The sequence below is a fragment of the Sarcophilus harrisii genome, chromosome 2 (assembly GCF_902635505.1).
Source record: "Sarcophilus harrisii chromosome 2, mSarHar1.11, whole genome shotgun sequence".
Lineage (NCBI taxonomy): Eukaryota > Metazoa > Chordata > Mammalia > Dasyuromorphia > Dasyuridae > Sarcophilus > Sarcophilus harrisii.
Window position 1 is genome coordinate 55,674,273 of NC_045427.1, and position 16,610 is coordinate 55,690,882.

The 16,610-nt window shown below is 32.8% G+C and overlaps 1 protein-coding gene across 3 annotated transcripts in view; it reads right to left on the reverse strand.

Annotated features, from left to right (window-relative positions):
- NFATC3 (nuclear factor of activated T cells 3) overlaps nt 1–16,610 on the reverse strand; it is a 149,596-nt gene that overhangs the window by 51,417 nt on the left and 81,569 nt on the right. For all 3 annotated transcript variants that reach the window (XM_031950221.1, XM_031950222.1, XM_031950220.1), the window contains 5 exons: nt 16,109–16,308; nt 13,679–13,851; nt 13,061–13,201; nt 4,181–4,236; nt 3,147–3,273 (listed from right to left, as the gene is read on the reverse strand). In XM_031950221.1, coding sequence (XP_031806081.1) covers nt 3,147–3,273; nt 4,181–4,236; nt 13,061–13,201; nt 13,679–13,851; nt 16,109–16,308 — 697 coding nt within the window. The remainder of the gene's footprint in view (nt 1–3,146; nt 3,274–4,180; nt 4,237–13,060; nt 13,202–13,678; nt 13,852–16,108; nt 16,309–16,610) is intronic.

The following is a 16,610-nucleotide window of genomic DNA, read 5'->3' on the forward strand; positions in this document are numbered from 1 at the left end:
GTACTGGGAGACGGGGAAAAGGAAAGAGAAAAAAGTGTAAATTATTTTTCAAAAAAAAGAGGCAAGAAAAAGCTTTCATAGTGAAGGGGAAAAGAGGAAATGAGGGAACCTTATTTTCATCAGAAGTGGCTCAAAAAGGAAATAACATACACATTCAATATGGGTTTAGAAATCTCTATTACCCTGAAGGAAAAGGAGGAAGGGAAAGGGATATGAGGAGGGAGATGGATGATAGAAGAGAGGGCATATTGAGGGAGTAGGGGGGTAGTCAGTAGCAAAACACTTTTGAGGAAGATCAAAGTGAAAGGAGAGAGAGGATAAAATACACAGGGGCCAGGGGCAGAATACAGTTAACAACAGTAAGAAAGAATTTTGAAGCATGTTTCTCTGAAGGCTTTATTTCTCAAATGAATAGGGAAGAATCAATTTTTTTTAAAAAAGAGCCATTCTTCAAGTGATAAATGATCAAGAGATATGAATTATGCTCAGAGCTATAAAATCATGCATATTCTTTAACCTAACAATAGCACTACTAGGCATGAAGCCTCAAAGAGAATTTTTTTAAAAAAAGGAAATGGATCTATATGTATAAAAGTATTTACAGTTACTCTTTTCTCAGGGCAAAGGATTGGAAATTGAGGGGATGCCCATTAATTGGGGAATGGCTGAATAAATTGCATATGTAACTATAATGTAATATTATTTTCTATGGGAAATGAGCAAGATACTCTCAGAAAACCTAGAAAATCTTCCATGAATTGAAGCAAAGTGAAATGTATTGTGTTCAAAATAAAGCAATGTTGTGGGATGGATAATCACCTATGAATGACTTTGCTATTCTCAGCAATACAATGATCCATGACTATTCTGAAGGACATAAAATGAAAAATGCAATCCATACCCAAAGATGTATGTACAGCAAGTTATTTCTAGTAACAGATGTACAGATTAATGTATCTGAATACAGACTGAAGCATATTCTTTCTTTTTTAACTTTATTTTTCTTGGGGATGGGGAGAGAATCTATGCTTTCTTTTGAAACATGACTTTTATGAAAATGTTTTCATAACTTCATATATGCCTTCTTAATAGGGTGCAGAATAGGAGGGGAGAGAGAGAAGCTGGAATTCAGATTTTTAAAAATAAATATAAAAAATTATTTTACATGTAACTGGGAAAATAATATTATATACTAAAAAAAAAAAAAAAAAAAACAACCTGCACTTCTACAAACTGATACAAAGTGAACTGAGCAGAACCAGATCATTGTACATAGTGAAAGCAATATTGTAACAATGATCTACTGTGAAAGATTTAGCTACTCTAATCAAAACAATAATCCAAGATAAATTCCAAAGGACCCATAAAGACAATGCTATTCATCTCTAACAGAGAGAACTGTTACCTCTGAATGCAAATTAAACTATGCCATCTCATTTTCTTTCTTTTTTTTTCTCCTTTTTTATTGTAGTAAGTTTATTTATGTATTTCAAATATACATTGCTTTATAAATCATGTTGGGAGAGAAAAATCAGAGCAAAAGGGAAAAACCTTGGGAGAAAGAAAAAACAGAAAAAAGAAGTAAACATAGCATGTGCTGATTTACATTCATTCTCCTTAGAGCTTTTTCTTAATGCAGAGCCTTCCATATTTTCTTTATTTTCCTTGTTTGTTTGTTTTTTTTTTTTGGGGGGGGCAACATGACTGATATATATTTTGCATGATTTCACATCTTTGGTTGACATCTTAATAATTTCCTTGTGCATGGGAGAGGGGCTAAAGGGAGGGAGAGAATTTGCAACTCAAAATTAAAATAAAAAGTTAAAAATAAAAAAATAAAGGGATTGAGTAGGACTTCTTGCTGAAAATGAGAATAAATTGAGCAAAGTTAGGGGGCAGAGACAAGGAGGGCAAGTACTCCAGGCATAAAGGAAAGCCAGTAAAAATGCCCAAAGTGTCTAGTTTGAGAAACAATAAGGAATCCAGCATCACTAAACTGTACAGCATGTAGAGGTGAAGGGTAAATAAGAAAAGGCCAGATTATGAAGGATTTTAAAAACCAAATAGAGGAAGATAAAAATTCTATAAGGTAAAGGTGAAGGAATGCATTCAAGCCACAGAAAGACACAGAGACTAGATAAAGAGTGTTGAGTATAAGGAACAACTAGTAGGCCATTTTGGCTAAAAGATTGTATGCCTGAACAAGACTAATATGAAATGTTTGTAAAGACAGATTGGGTTGGAAGATAAAAGAGTCTTAAATGGCAGGTTAAGGAATAGGTATTTATATCTAAAGGTAATAGGTAGCAAATGAATTTTTATTTTTCATAAGACATGTATAATCCAGCAAAACAAATTCCTACACTGGCGATGTCTACAAAATCATGTTTCATTCTTTTAAGTCTAAGCATAGATTTTTGGTAGGGTGAAAAGACAGTGAAGATTTTTGGCCCAGGGATTGATAAGGTTAGATATGGTTAGACTTGGGCATCATAAAAATTACCTCAACTACTATGTGAAGGATAGACTGGAGAGAGGAGAATGGAAGAAGATAAATTAAGAGATTCCAATATTTTATATGAAAGATAAACCAGCTCAGGATTAAACCGAGAGAAGGAAATAATTCTACAAGATTTGGCAACTGACTAGATAGGAAGAAAAGAGAATAGAAGAGTGAAAGATGATGCTAAGTGAATGGAAGAAGTTTTATCCTCAACTGAAATAAGGAAATTTGAAGAAGAAATGGGTTCAGTTGATAGAACAATTTTAAATATACAAAATTTAAGGAAAGAATATTTGGATTAGAATGTCTAGCAGGCAGTTTAACGGAACATCATTGAAGTTTAGGAGAAAAATGAAGGCTAGACAGACAGATCAAGGACATGCCTACACACAATTGAAATTCCATTCACGAGAGCTAATGATATCATTAAGGGAGAATGTATAGAAATAACAGAGGACCTGGGATAGTGTTTTGTGAGACACCAATGCTTAAGGGTCAAAGAATAATTTACTTATGCCTTAGGTCAGTATTTAGCATCAGATCAATAAATATGGAAATAAGATAAGATTTTCATTACTTCTAAATCTATTCTTCTTTGTTCTAAAGCAATCTTTTAAGAAAGCATTACAATAACTCCTTGTACCTGGCGTGTAAGTAAAACGTTGAGATTGGCTTTTTTTCCTCTTGCCATTACAAAGATAAAACTGCACCTGCACTGCAGCTTTAACTGTTCTGTTATGGTATGGAGGAACTTCAAGGACAATGTTTGCCTAAATGAAAATTTAAAAAAGATAGTATTACATTTACAGGTAAAAATGAAAAGCACTTGTCAAATTTAACAGAATAAGGTGGAAATACTTTAAATAATTTGGGCAATGACTAGAAATAACTTGCTTAAATAAAACTTAAAAATAAACTTAAATAAATTACTGCATATGAAAAAATTTAAGTCTTATATTTCAGTTTGAATGTAGTTTTTCCCATAATTTTTTGGGGGGCAAAACACAAAAACAATTTTCCCTCAATCATCAAGTTTAAATTGTACTGGGGCCTTAGAATAACCTATATAAAGATATATTAGAAGTTCCTGAGCTGGCTCCAGTGCACTTGGTCCATGCTTTCTGCATACCCATGGTATAAAATCAAGGAATAAATACCACTCCTACTTTTCACAACCCCATTCCCATTTTAAGCCCCAAGCTGATTGCTATATGACTATCCCATTCAAAATGGAATTTCTGAAGGTAGATTGAGGTAGCTGAAATGCTATGAACAATAAATAGTTGAGTACAATAAATAGTCTGAGCAGTTCATTCATAGTTTGTCTCTTACCTTCCCCCCTTACCTCACTCTAAACTAGGTATTATAAAATTAAATTTTATGAATTATTTGAAAGTTAATTTCTCTATCTTTAACTAACTAACCCCCTTTCACTTTTGTATTAGAAGAGCCAGACCTGTTTCATTTTTAACTTTGTTTCTAATTCCTAGAATATTGCCTTGAATACAGCTGGGATCAAATAAATGTTTATTGCTATCAGACTGAGGTTTTAAATTACTTCAGTGACCTGAGAAAAAAACTTCTGACTTAAAAGAACAGCACATAATTAATGCAGCTTTCCTATTTCAATACATTAACCAAAAATACTTTCTAAAAGAAGAAAATTAAATTTCTCACCCCTTGACACTTTTCCCTAATTATTTTTCCTTCTACTTCCCACTGAGGACGGCCATCTGTTGAAAGAAATGATTCTATTTACAAATAATTCAGGTTATAAAGCACACAAAAGCATTCAATAAGACTTTTATTAGAAGTTTAATTTTTAAAAAAGTTTAAAAATTAAATTTAAAGCAAAATGTAAATATATAGTTATACATAAACATTATAAGAAATGCATTTCCCCTAAAAAATATCAAAGTTCCTAAATAATTTAATTCATTTGTGTCTTAAGGAAAAATCATATCTAACTATATGCATTAGATTATTTCAAATGTATAGGATTTTAAAAGACCGTCACAAGATTCCCATTTCAGTGCCATATTAGGCTTCTAGAAGTGCATCAAAAAGTATAGATGGATTTATGTATAGCTTTTAAAAATCAGCAAGATAGTCTCAAAGAACTAATTTTATAATTTAATATTGAACAAATTTAGAGATGAATAAAACCATAAATATTTTACTTTGAAAAACTATTTTCAGCCTTAAATTTTACAAATAGAATTTTTCTTATTTTCATAAATCTACACCATTCAAACAATCTATTTAATCCAAGGCAAAGTTAACAGAACACAAAATAACAGGAATTAGAAGCAGCAGGGACCAAATCTCCATTTTACACATGAAAAAACTGATACCCCAGCAGAATAAAGTGAACCAAACTGTTCTAGTTCATATCTGTGGCAAATAGCTGAGCCAAGGATTCAAAAACCCAGGTTCCAATTACAAATAAACCATTCTTTCCACCATACTATGTGGCTTCCATACAATACCATTTTCAGGGCTGTCTTGGTATTACTTATCCCTATGATGCTTTCTCTACTTTCTCATTCCATCTTCCACCTCTCTGCACTCATAACTCACACATGACTCCTCACTTTCCTTTAAGGTTCAAACCAGGTGCCACTTGCTTCCAAAATCTTTCTTGACCCTTTCCTAAGTGTCATTTCCCTTTTCAAAAGACTTGATATTCATTTGAACTCTGTATACTTTATATCCCCCAACAGAATCTGAGCTCCTTGAGGGCAAGGATTATCTTCTTGTATTTCTATATCCCCAGCATCTTGCACTTAGTAGGTATATTAACTTGAACAGAATCATGAAAATTTAAATTGTTTTAAAAATCATTATAGTATACAAATTAAAAATCAAATTCTCCATTACCTCTAAAATGAAAAAAAAAAAAAAGATGCTTTCTAAAATTCATTTCCACTATGAATTTATTTAAGATTATGAGCAAAACTCAAAATGAGGAAGGAAAAAACAATCACAGAACACAAAAGAAATGTGTTTAATTTATATGTATTTTTAAAATTATTGATTTGTGGTATAATAAAAGGGGATAGTTGGAAGTAAATTAAACTATACTATTTTTCAATCTACACTTTAAAAAAATTCTGTAGTGATTTTTTTAAACATAATTAAGTTGTGATACGTTAACTCTGAAGCCAGTTAACAAACAGATTTCAATCATCTAAGTCACACACAAAATTTTTTTTACCACATTGTTGAATATGTTTTCCTGATCTTATGTAAGAAACATATTTCCAAAGCTATTTTCAATGTGAATTTCTATAAAGTCAGTGGTGTCAAATTCAGGTAGAAATGGATTCCTGCAGGTGTCAAATTGGCTTAGGGAATCACAAATTAACCATATCTCTATTTTATTATATTTTCATATATTTTGCTAAACATTTTTCAATCATATTCTCTTAAAATTTTTATTTATTTTCTCATCCATCAATACATTTATTTATTTTTACTGAGGCAAATGGGGCTAAGTGACTTGCCCAGGATCACACAGCTAGGATGTGTTAAGTGTCTTGAGGCTACATTTGAACTCGGGTCCTCTTGACTTCAGGGCTAGTGCTCTACTACTGCGCCACCTAGCGGCCCCTTCAATTATATTTTAATCAAATATATAATTCACTCAAGAGTTGCAAGTTGACAGAGCACAAGTTTGACACCTCTGCTAACTATTTTCTCACTGAGTTCCATTGACCAACTGGAACATATTTCCATGGATACTGTTAAAATTTGATACACTGAACTGAAAAACTCTGGTAAGGAAATAACAATGACAGGGAAGTCAGAATTTGAGGTTATCTAGACCAGAAACACATAAACCATAAGATGTAGCTAGAAGGAACTTAAAAATTATCTAATACACTAATCTCTGGCAAGGAAACTGAGGCCCAGAGAGGCAAAGTGACTTGTACAAGAGGTACTAAACAAGCCACAACCTGAATTTATATCCTTTAGTTCTAATCCTAGCACTTTTTCTACAGAATAGCTTCTTCAGAGGTAGCAGATACTACAGCATGCCCTCCAAAATCCTTACCAATTCTAATAATCTGTGACATATTAGTCCTGGATATGCCAATTGAGGGGCAGTAAGGAATTAAAAATAACAGTACTAGTTACAAATCTGGGTGTCTGAAAGAATCTTAGTACCTTCAACAGAAAATGGGAAAAATCTGAAGGAAGAGTATACTTGGGGGCAGAGGGATAGAATAATTAGTTCATTACATAATTAAGTAAAAAGCATAAAACTACAGATTTTATCTTGTAGTTAATTTATTCTTTTTCTTTGCAGCTTGACTATCAGAGCCTAATATGATTGCAAATTCTGAATCCATCTTCAGTTAGGGTCATTCATACTCAGAAGAAGCTACTCCTTAATCCACACTCAAAACTTTCAGGACAACTTGAGTATTCTTTTCAGTTCTGAACTCCATATGTTAGGAAGGTAAGTTTAGGATAGCCAGAAGGCAATCAAGAGTCAAATCTACTAGCTGTGTGATCTGAGGCAGTCACTTGACAAGCTCTGTCTCAGTTTCTTCATCTCTAAAATAGGAATAATAGCACCTATTTTCCAGGGTTATTACTTAGATAAGATAAAATGAGATAATATTTTTAAAGTGCTATATATAAATGCTTATTATTATTATTACTATGTCATACAAAAATCAGTTGAATGAACTAGGGATATTTAGCCTGAAAAAGAGTTGTTTTAGATATTATAGGACAGCTATTTTTCCCCCCACTGTGATAGTTTTATTGTTTTTTTTATTTTATTTTTATGTTGAAGATGGTAAAAAAATATGTGTAAATCTACTATAGGCATACATATTTATACAATTATTTTGCTGCACAAGAAAAATCAGATCAAAAAGGAAAAAAATGAGGAAGAAAATAAAATGTAAGCAAACAACAACAAAAGAAGTGAAAATGCTATGCTATGATCCACACTCAGTCGCCACAGTCCTTTCTCCGGGTATAGATGGCTCTCTTCATCACAAGATCATTGAACAGACCTGAATCATCTCACTGTTGAGAAGAACCACATGGGACAGCTGTCTTCAAGTATTTGGACGGCTGTCCTGTGGAATATAGACTATAGAGTTTCTAGATGATAAAGAGAGGAATAAGGCAAGGAAAATATACATAGGAAGACTTAAACTTAACATAAGGAAAAACTCCTTAACATTTCTTGTTTGGAATTTTTTCATGCATGTCTGAATGTTCATGATCCTATTTGGGGTTTGTTTGGCAAAGATACTGGAGAGGTCTGCCATTTTCTTTTCCAACTTCCAGTACTTAGAGCTACACAGAAGTTAGAATTTGCTATAATAGGAGGTAGGATGCTATTCCTTTTCATTAGAGATCTTTGAAGCAAAGCTAGATTACTATTTGTCAGGTATGCTGTTGAGTATGGGTTACACTAAATCTTCTTTGTGTCATGGACCCATCTGACAATTTGGTAAAGTCTATAGAACTATTTCTCAGATTGTTTTTAAATTTTAAAAATAAAACAAATAAGATTATAAAGGAAACTAATTCTATTGGATTAAATTATCCATCTGTAGATATTTCATGGATTCACAGACTCTAGGTTATAAACTCTTGCTTTTAAAGGGAGTTCTTGTTGAGGTATGGTTTTGACTAAGATGGTCTCTAAGATCAACAAGTCAGTCAATCAATAAGCATTTATCAAATACCTATATATGTCAATAAGGTGCTAGACACATGGTCAGAGTTGAGAATAAGGAAAATCACTTCAACCATGCAAAAAATATAATGGATGAGCCAGGAAGGCCAGATCACTACAGTAGTCAGGGTGAGAACTAAGATGATAGCTTTGAGAGGAGAAACAGTGTCAAATGAAAGAGATGTTGAAATTGAAGACCAATATTAGACAACTGACTCTTGGTCATGCAGTTTGAGGAAACTGAAGAATTAAGAATAGTATTAGTTACAAATCTGGGAGTCCGAAGGAATCTTGGTACTCTCAACAGAAAATGGGAAAACTTTGGAGGAAGGAGACACTTGGGGGCAAAGGACTAGGATAATTAGTTCAATTTTGAATATGCTGAACTTACATCTCTGGGGACATCTAGTTTGAATTGTCTAGTAGGCAATTAGTGATGTAAGAGAGACATTCAAGGGAGATCCTGTGACTGATATATAGATCTGTGGATCATGTATATAAATATATGTATAAATATGGGTATAAGTTAAAACCCATGGAGTTGATAAGGTCACCATGGATGTGGAGAAAGAAGAGAAGAGGGTCCAAGACAGTGCTTTGGAGGACATGATATGGATATTGACCCAGCAAAGGAGACTGAGAAAATCAGACAGGTAGGAAAAAAAACCAGCAAAGAGTACTATCATGAAAATCCAGAGAGGAAAGAACAAGATATATGAGGACTGAGAAAAGATCATTGGATTTAGCAAAGACATATCTGGCGATAAGCAGGATTTCAGAAAATCCTGGAAATGACTTATATGAATTGCAGCAGAATGAATTAAGCAGAACAAAACTGTATGAAGATTAACATGACTTATCTATTCTCAGCAATCAAGACAATTCCAAAGAACTCATGATGAAAAATGTTATCCACCTCCTGAGAAAGAACTGATAAAGAGTCTGAATGCAGATCAAAGTATATTATTTTTCACTTTATTTTTTTCTTGGTCTGCAGTTCTTTCACAAGATGACTAATACAGAAATATTTTGCATGTTTGCACATGCATAACCTTGCTTGCTTGCTGTTTCAGAGAGTGAAAAACAGAGGTGGAAAAGAATTTGGAACTCAACATTTTAAAAACAAATGTTAAAAACTGTTCTTACATGTAGACGACATTAGTAACACTGATGAGGCCATAAAAAAAGAATACAACAGGTTGAGAAGAGAAAAGAAAAGAGGCAATTACTATAGAGAACTTAGTTGAGAAAGGGAGTTAAAATTTGGTTATTTATCCATTTATTTAATATTTTACTTTTCCCAGTTGCATGTAAAAGAATTTTTATTAAATATATATATTTTTTAACTTTGAGTTCCAGATTATCTTTCTTTTCCCCTCCTATCGAGAAAGCGGATATAAAGTTATGTAAAACATTTCATGAGGTAAAATTTGGAAAAAGTCAAGGGGGTGATAGATCTAATGAAGTGCGTTTTTTTCCCCCCCTTAAAAGATTAGGGAAGCTTGGGCACATAACAGAGAAAGGAAAGAGTGACAACAGGAAAAGTTTGAAGACTGAAGTGGAATGGGATATGACTGAGGGAGAAAATCTGCTATAGAGAGAAGACAGGAGTAGATGGGATTAAAGTCAATTCAACTATGAAAGAGACAAAGACTTCCTTAGGTATAACGAGAGTCCAGTTAAGGATATACATCAGAGCAATTGTAGTAATTCAGAGGTGACTGGTAGGAAGCTGAACTTCAGTTTAGCCAAGGGTGAAGGACTGAAGAACAGAAGGCACTATAAAGTTGAACTGGTTACAATACTAAAGTGGTCAACATTAGGGAGGGAGAAAAGCCAAAAGTTAATGACCTAAAAAGTAGTTGCAAATAGAAGAATTAAAGGTCATGATGAGGGTAAAATTTAGGTTTAGGGGGAGTCAGTCAAGAGATGGAATGATAGAGGATAAGTTGTTTAGAGTAAAGTCATTGTTTCTGATTAAGAAAGTAGGATACTTGTGGGAAATGGTGAGAACGAGGGTGTGACTATCCATGTGCATGGTTAAAAGTAAAGTGGGATTGAGGAAGTAAAATGTTAGAGTTGAAGAAATAACAAGATAAATGTTGAAATTCCTTGGTTAGAGGTAAGGAAACCAATGAGCCAAGTGGCCATGATCCACATAGGGTGAACATTTTAAGCAAGTTCTTCCTATCCCTGTGACTTGGCTTGAGATTATGTGATCCTTAAATGTAACAACATAAATGAAGAATGCTTCTAATTTTGAGGCTGTAGATTATATTAAAATTTAAATTTATATAAGACAAAGCTGAAAACCACTAGTTTTAGGCCCAAGCACAATGACAAAATTCTAGAGAGAACTGGGCTTTTCTTCTGTTCAGGAAACCTTGTATTGTAGAAGTTGATGCAGAAGGAACTTTCCAGAATACACAAAATTTCAGTGATAAACTCACTGGCCCTTGATGGAGAGGCTGAAAATGCCCCTTATTCAGAAAGCTAAATATCAAGAAGTGAAGATAAATTAGGTTACACTAAAATCAATCCTAATTTAGGAACAATCTTCTCTTAATATTCTATTCAACCCTTGAGAACACAATTCATTTTATAGGACTTTGTACTCTCTGAAGAGTACCTAGAAGTCATATAAAGTCAATGTAAAATACTTAATTTTTCAACATGATTGTATTGTGTGAAATAGAGAGATAAGGTAAAGAATTTTCATTATTTCTGTGTTTCCCCTATGACCTGTATAACATGTGCAGGCCCATATTTACTTGAGCCTTGGCCAGCTATAAACATATTTACTTAACCTGAGCTGATGACATTTATCAGTATTTGACATTTATTGATATTTAGTCTATTAGCTTGACCACTGTCTGTTTAATTATCTAAAAGCTTGAAGGCCTGATTTTCTGTTTCCTAGAAATCAGATGATTTCGGGGAAACAGAAACCTTCCATTCCAATCTCTCAGGATAGCAACAACCAATTAGATGCCTCCTCCTCCCCTTCTCAATGCTCTCTTACTTGTGATGTAATCTTTTGTATAAAAGCTGTGTATCTTTACTACTTCTTTAGCCCTCCTACCACGAGCTTTCTCTTTCCCTTATCTCGTGATGGGACGGCTCATCCTCCAGAGGTTTAATAAACAACCTTTCTGCCTTTCTACTACTTTGAGTGATCTACGAGTAGTCATTTTGGGTAAGGTCTTGTACATCCCACACAGTATAAATGCATGTTCTTTCTATAGAGAATCACAAATCATCAACCCTTTCTCATTCTGTGCAGCTATTAGCCATATTTTTCCATAAACAATCCAAAGAATATTTATCCAATTTTCTGAAGACAATTTGTGGTAGTCAGTATAGCACCTGGGTAGTCCACTACAGATAAGCTTATTGATGTTTAAAAAATCATGTACTCAATGACTTGGCAACAGGAACCAAAAATACAGAGCCAGTTGGCAGCATATCCTGGCCAATAATAAATATTCACTTTACTCTCACACTTTTCTAACTCAAAATCTTTACCACAGAACTTTTGATTATACCTTATGACTATTTAATGGCTTATATTTGAATCGACAGTCAGATAAGCTCAACTAAAAAGACCAAATTCATTTATTAAAAAGCGAATCATGTATACTAGGTGCTAGGGATAGCATATATTCAAATGTGCTAGGGGCTAAAATTTAGCAAGGATAAATAAGTTAGTTTCGGTTTCTTTGAGAAACTATAATTTAGTTAAGCAGTTAAGATGCGCCTACAAATAGTTATTACATAAAATAGAATATTATAACTACACACGAGATATAAAAATAAATCTTTTATCAAAATTAATAATAATAATGTAAATCAATATTTTTCCTTTAGGTTTACTTTACATTTTTTCCAGTATTTAAAAAAAAAGTATTTATATCAGGTAGCCAAATTTCATACACCATAGCATCCCCTTGGAAAAATATTCTGAAATTACATAAAACAATGTGAAAATGAGAATTAATATTAACACGCGGTGTTTTGGAAACATTCAATACACAAATTAAAATACAACTAATTCGTTCTTTATAAATTGTTTCTCATTCAACTTTAGTAAAGAAATTAGGAATAAGTACAGTTTTTCAACTTCTTTGAAAAAAGTGCTATTGCTATTACTGACTGAGCATGGTGACATTTGCCTGTAATCCCTTCTAGCTGCCAGAGTCAGTGGTCCTCAAACTTTTGTTCTCAATATCTTTATCCTATTAAAAATGATTGAGGATCTGTCCAAAGAGTTTTGTTTATGTGGTTTATAGTTATAGATATTGATCACATTAAAAATAAAAACTAATTATGAATTTGTAGACTCTCTGAAAGGATTTCAGAGATTCCCAGGATGCTCTGGACCAGACTTTGAAAACCACTGTGGCAGACAGTTTCAGCTTACAATTTCTAAGCTACAGTAGATATAAAACCAACTGGGTAAACACCCAACACTAAGACGAGCAACAACATGGTAACCCATAGAATTGGAGTATTTGCTAAACTGCCTAAGAAAGAGAATCAGTAACTGCCCCAGGTCAGAAATAGATAAGTCTTTCAGGGTAATCAGCACTAAGAATGATAACTGAAGTTCTAGCCTTATATGAATTTCACATAGGGAGATCTAGTTTCAAAAATTAAAAATCAAGCTGCTCAAAATTTCAAGTGCTAAGTCTGCTCAGGGTTAGAATTCTATTTGCAAAATATAAGGACAGTTTATCAGAAATCACTTGTGAATTAATTAACTTAGAAAATCTTAGGGATAAATGTTTTAATTTCTTGAAATTACCCTCCCTCCCAATTTCCCAAATTCCTCGAAGTAAATATTCCATTACCTTGGCCTTTTTCAATAAAGATAATTTTGGATTCTGGAAGAAAATTTGATCCAGTCACCACCATTTCATGACCTCCATTTACTGGACAACTGTTGATACTGTACTTTTCAATCTGAGGAAGTTCTTGAGCAGATCGCTGTGCTATTTTCCCCACCAAAGAGTTGAATAAAAGCTTGTATTAATATGTAGGTTTCAAGCACAAAGAATATATTTTTTAAAAATGAAACTAAGAAAAATTACACTTAATAAATTAACATTTTAGCAGTAATTTTATTGCTAAACTTTTAAGATTTTTAAAATAATTTTACATTATTTAATTACAATAGACAATGTAATTTAGGGATATGGTTATACCACCATTATTCATTTACATGTTCAGGCATGGGGCTAGAACCAAGATTTTTGAATTCAGAGTCCAACATACTTTCTACTATCACATTTTATTTTTATAAACCAAACATAAAAATTAGCTTGGTTACTTTATTATCACAGAAGGTTATTCAATTTCTGTGTCTAAATTTGCTCTTCTGACTTAACCTTTGGATAGCAAATGAAGAGAAGGCAATCTACTGCTTATTGTTAAGGAAATTTTAAATAGATACCATCATACTCACTTACAGCATTCAACAGGTATGGAAGCAGTCTGTAGAGACAAGACTTTTCCACTAGGCTGGGGGATGTGTACACGAAAGACAAGGCGCACTCTAGTATTCTTTCTGCCAATATCAGTTTCTCCTTTTCGAAGTTCTATATCTGAATTGCGAAGTTTTAAAATACCTGCACAGTCAATACTAGAGGAAAAACATAATACTTTACTTTCCGATTCATAAGCAACAAGTCATAGAAAACCCAGCAATTTTAGTTTCGTATTTTTAATCTTGTTTTCATAGGTTGCTATAGATAAAACACTCATCAGCTATTGGCTAATTTTCTAACAAGTCTTTCTACATTTAGCAAGACTAGTCCTAAGGCAATAGACAAAATATGTTGCTGCTGTAGTCATATTTAAAACCTTGGTAGAAACTGCCAAAATATTCTCTTTTCACTGGTATAGTCTTTGAGAACCCGTAGTTATATTTCATAATTAGAATCGGAATATTTTAGAATAGCTCCTGAAAAATTTTACACTCCAGTGTTAGAAAAGAAGTATGATGGTGGTGGCCTGATTGTTCAACTATCATTTAACTTAAAACAAGGATAAGATGCTTTTGAAAGTACAAGTGTGAAGCTAAAATAGCACTATCAATTAAAGGTTAGTTATGGACTAGTGTATGTATCAATAAATACCATTCCATGTTAAAACTCAATTTTCTAAACAATGGCTACTATTATTAACAAAATATCCTATATTAACATATAAGGCCAGCCAAAAGCATAAACAATAAAAACTATAGCAAATTGCTGTTATTTACATAAAGAAAGAATAAGAACAACAGAGTACTGGTCAAAAATTAAAATTAGCTAAGTTAACTCTTATTGCTCTCTGTTGTTTTCGATTACAGTTTTATTTGTTTTCTATCTTAAGGCACAATCTGTAGTCAGAAACCAATCTGTAACCTTGAATCCTAAAGTGCTTAAAGGATGATAATTAGCAATGAAAATTAAGGGAAGAGGAATTGAGAAAGCTAGGTAAGTTGTTTCATATTCTAATGTGAATTTCTAAATCTAAAATCATTTTCAAATATACAGATAAAATGCCAGAAAATAAATGAGGTTTTCAAAGAAACCATTTGCAGCAATGTAGTGAAGTTTTATAAAAAGAATTGCTGTTCTTCCAGTTCTAGAGATGCTTATTAAGATATAAGAGCAGTGATTAACCATGTAAACGTGACAAAATTCAGGTCTCAGTTCTGCTACAGAATTTTATTTTATGTAGGGTATTGGAAAGTTTTAGGCAATGATTCTGGCTTATGGCATTTAAATTCATTTTAGTTCAAAATCCTCACTTCATAAAGATGAAAAACTATGAAGATTTAGATTGGAGTAACAGCATTTGCTATTGTTTTCTGAATAAGATGCCAAATTGTACTACTTGTATGTATTATAGGGGAAGGGGGGAAATGTACTAAATGCTAGTTAAAACTACATATTTGAGAAGGTAACAAATTTCATTTACTGCAGTTATTAAAAATTTAAGAGGGGGAGGAGGGAAAGAGTAAGTGTTAAGTCCCAATTGTACATATGCCATTTAATAAGAGTTTTATTTAAAATGTGTTTCAGCATGTTTAACTTATCAGATTGCTTGCTGTCTTGGGGAAGGAAGAGAGGTAAAGGAGGGAAGAAGAAAAATTTGAAACACAAGTCTTTCAAAATAAATGCTGAAAGCTATATGTGAATTGAAGAAATATACAGTGAGAAAAATCCTGGATTTGGAGTCTGGGTTCAGATTTTCAGCTCTACCAATGAAATAAAGGGAATAGGTATTTATTAAGATCCTACTGTGAGCCAAATACTATGGTAAAAGTTTTACAAATATCTCATGTGATCCTCACAACAATCCCAAAAGACAGGTAATATAATTGTGTTGTTACAGCTGAAAAAGTTGTCTGAGGCTAGATTTGAACTCAGATTCTCCTGATTTCAGGCCCAGTGTTTTAGCTACTGTACCCGCCTAGGTGCCTTCTACAGGTTTCTTATACTGTCTGGGCTTCAATTTCCTTATTTGTAGGAAGAAGTTAGACCAAATGACTTCTAATTCTAAGCTTATTTGTCTTTTTTGCTTTCTGGCCAATTTTCTTGGATCTCTTCCCGGGAACTTCAATGACATTTGGTCTAAAGCAGAGCTAAAAATTACAAGTAAGCCCAATTAATGGTGATTCAAATTTATTCCTATTTGGTTAACTAGAGTTGTTTACAGTCCAGAATATTTAAGAATACTTAAAATATATAGATATATGTTTTCTAATGTAATATAGTATGATTAAGCAAAAATGAAGGTATATATGATGGCTATTTGTATAACTCTCTCTCTCTCTCTCTCTCTCTCTCTTATTTTTTCTTCATTATCATAGAATTTCCAGTCCATATGGAATTAAACAAATAACATACCTGGCCGACATATTGTTTTCAGGAAGAAGTGGAATTTCTAAAACTTTTGTGCTCGCAATTATTATTTCTTGGCTAGCAGTAGCAACAGTCTTCCCAGTGATTCGGTGCACCTGATAGAATGCATGTGGTCTTAGGTAGCGATCATCTGCTGTTCCAATGAACATTTGTAGATTTATTGGTTTTTCATTATAGCCCAGAAGCTAAATAGAAAAAAAAAATACATTTGTGTTTCCAAAGTATAACAGAATAGTGATAGTATGGTTAATTTTTTTTTTTTTTTTTTTTTTTTTTTTACTATTTTATTGTCCCTGGCACAGAGTCTGACAAATAGTAGTTATTTAATAAATACTCAATTGATTGATCAAAGTCTTATAACATATGAATAAAATGTGATTTAGGTAAATTTATAGTCATAGATTCCAAATTTGGGGTATTTTTTTTTTTTTTAACAGTGATAAAGGACTCAGAGCAGAAGAAGAAATATACCACAGCTCCTAAGACT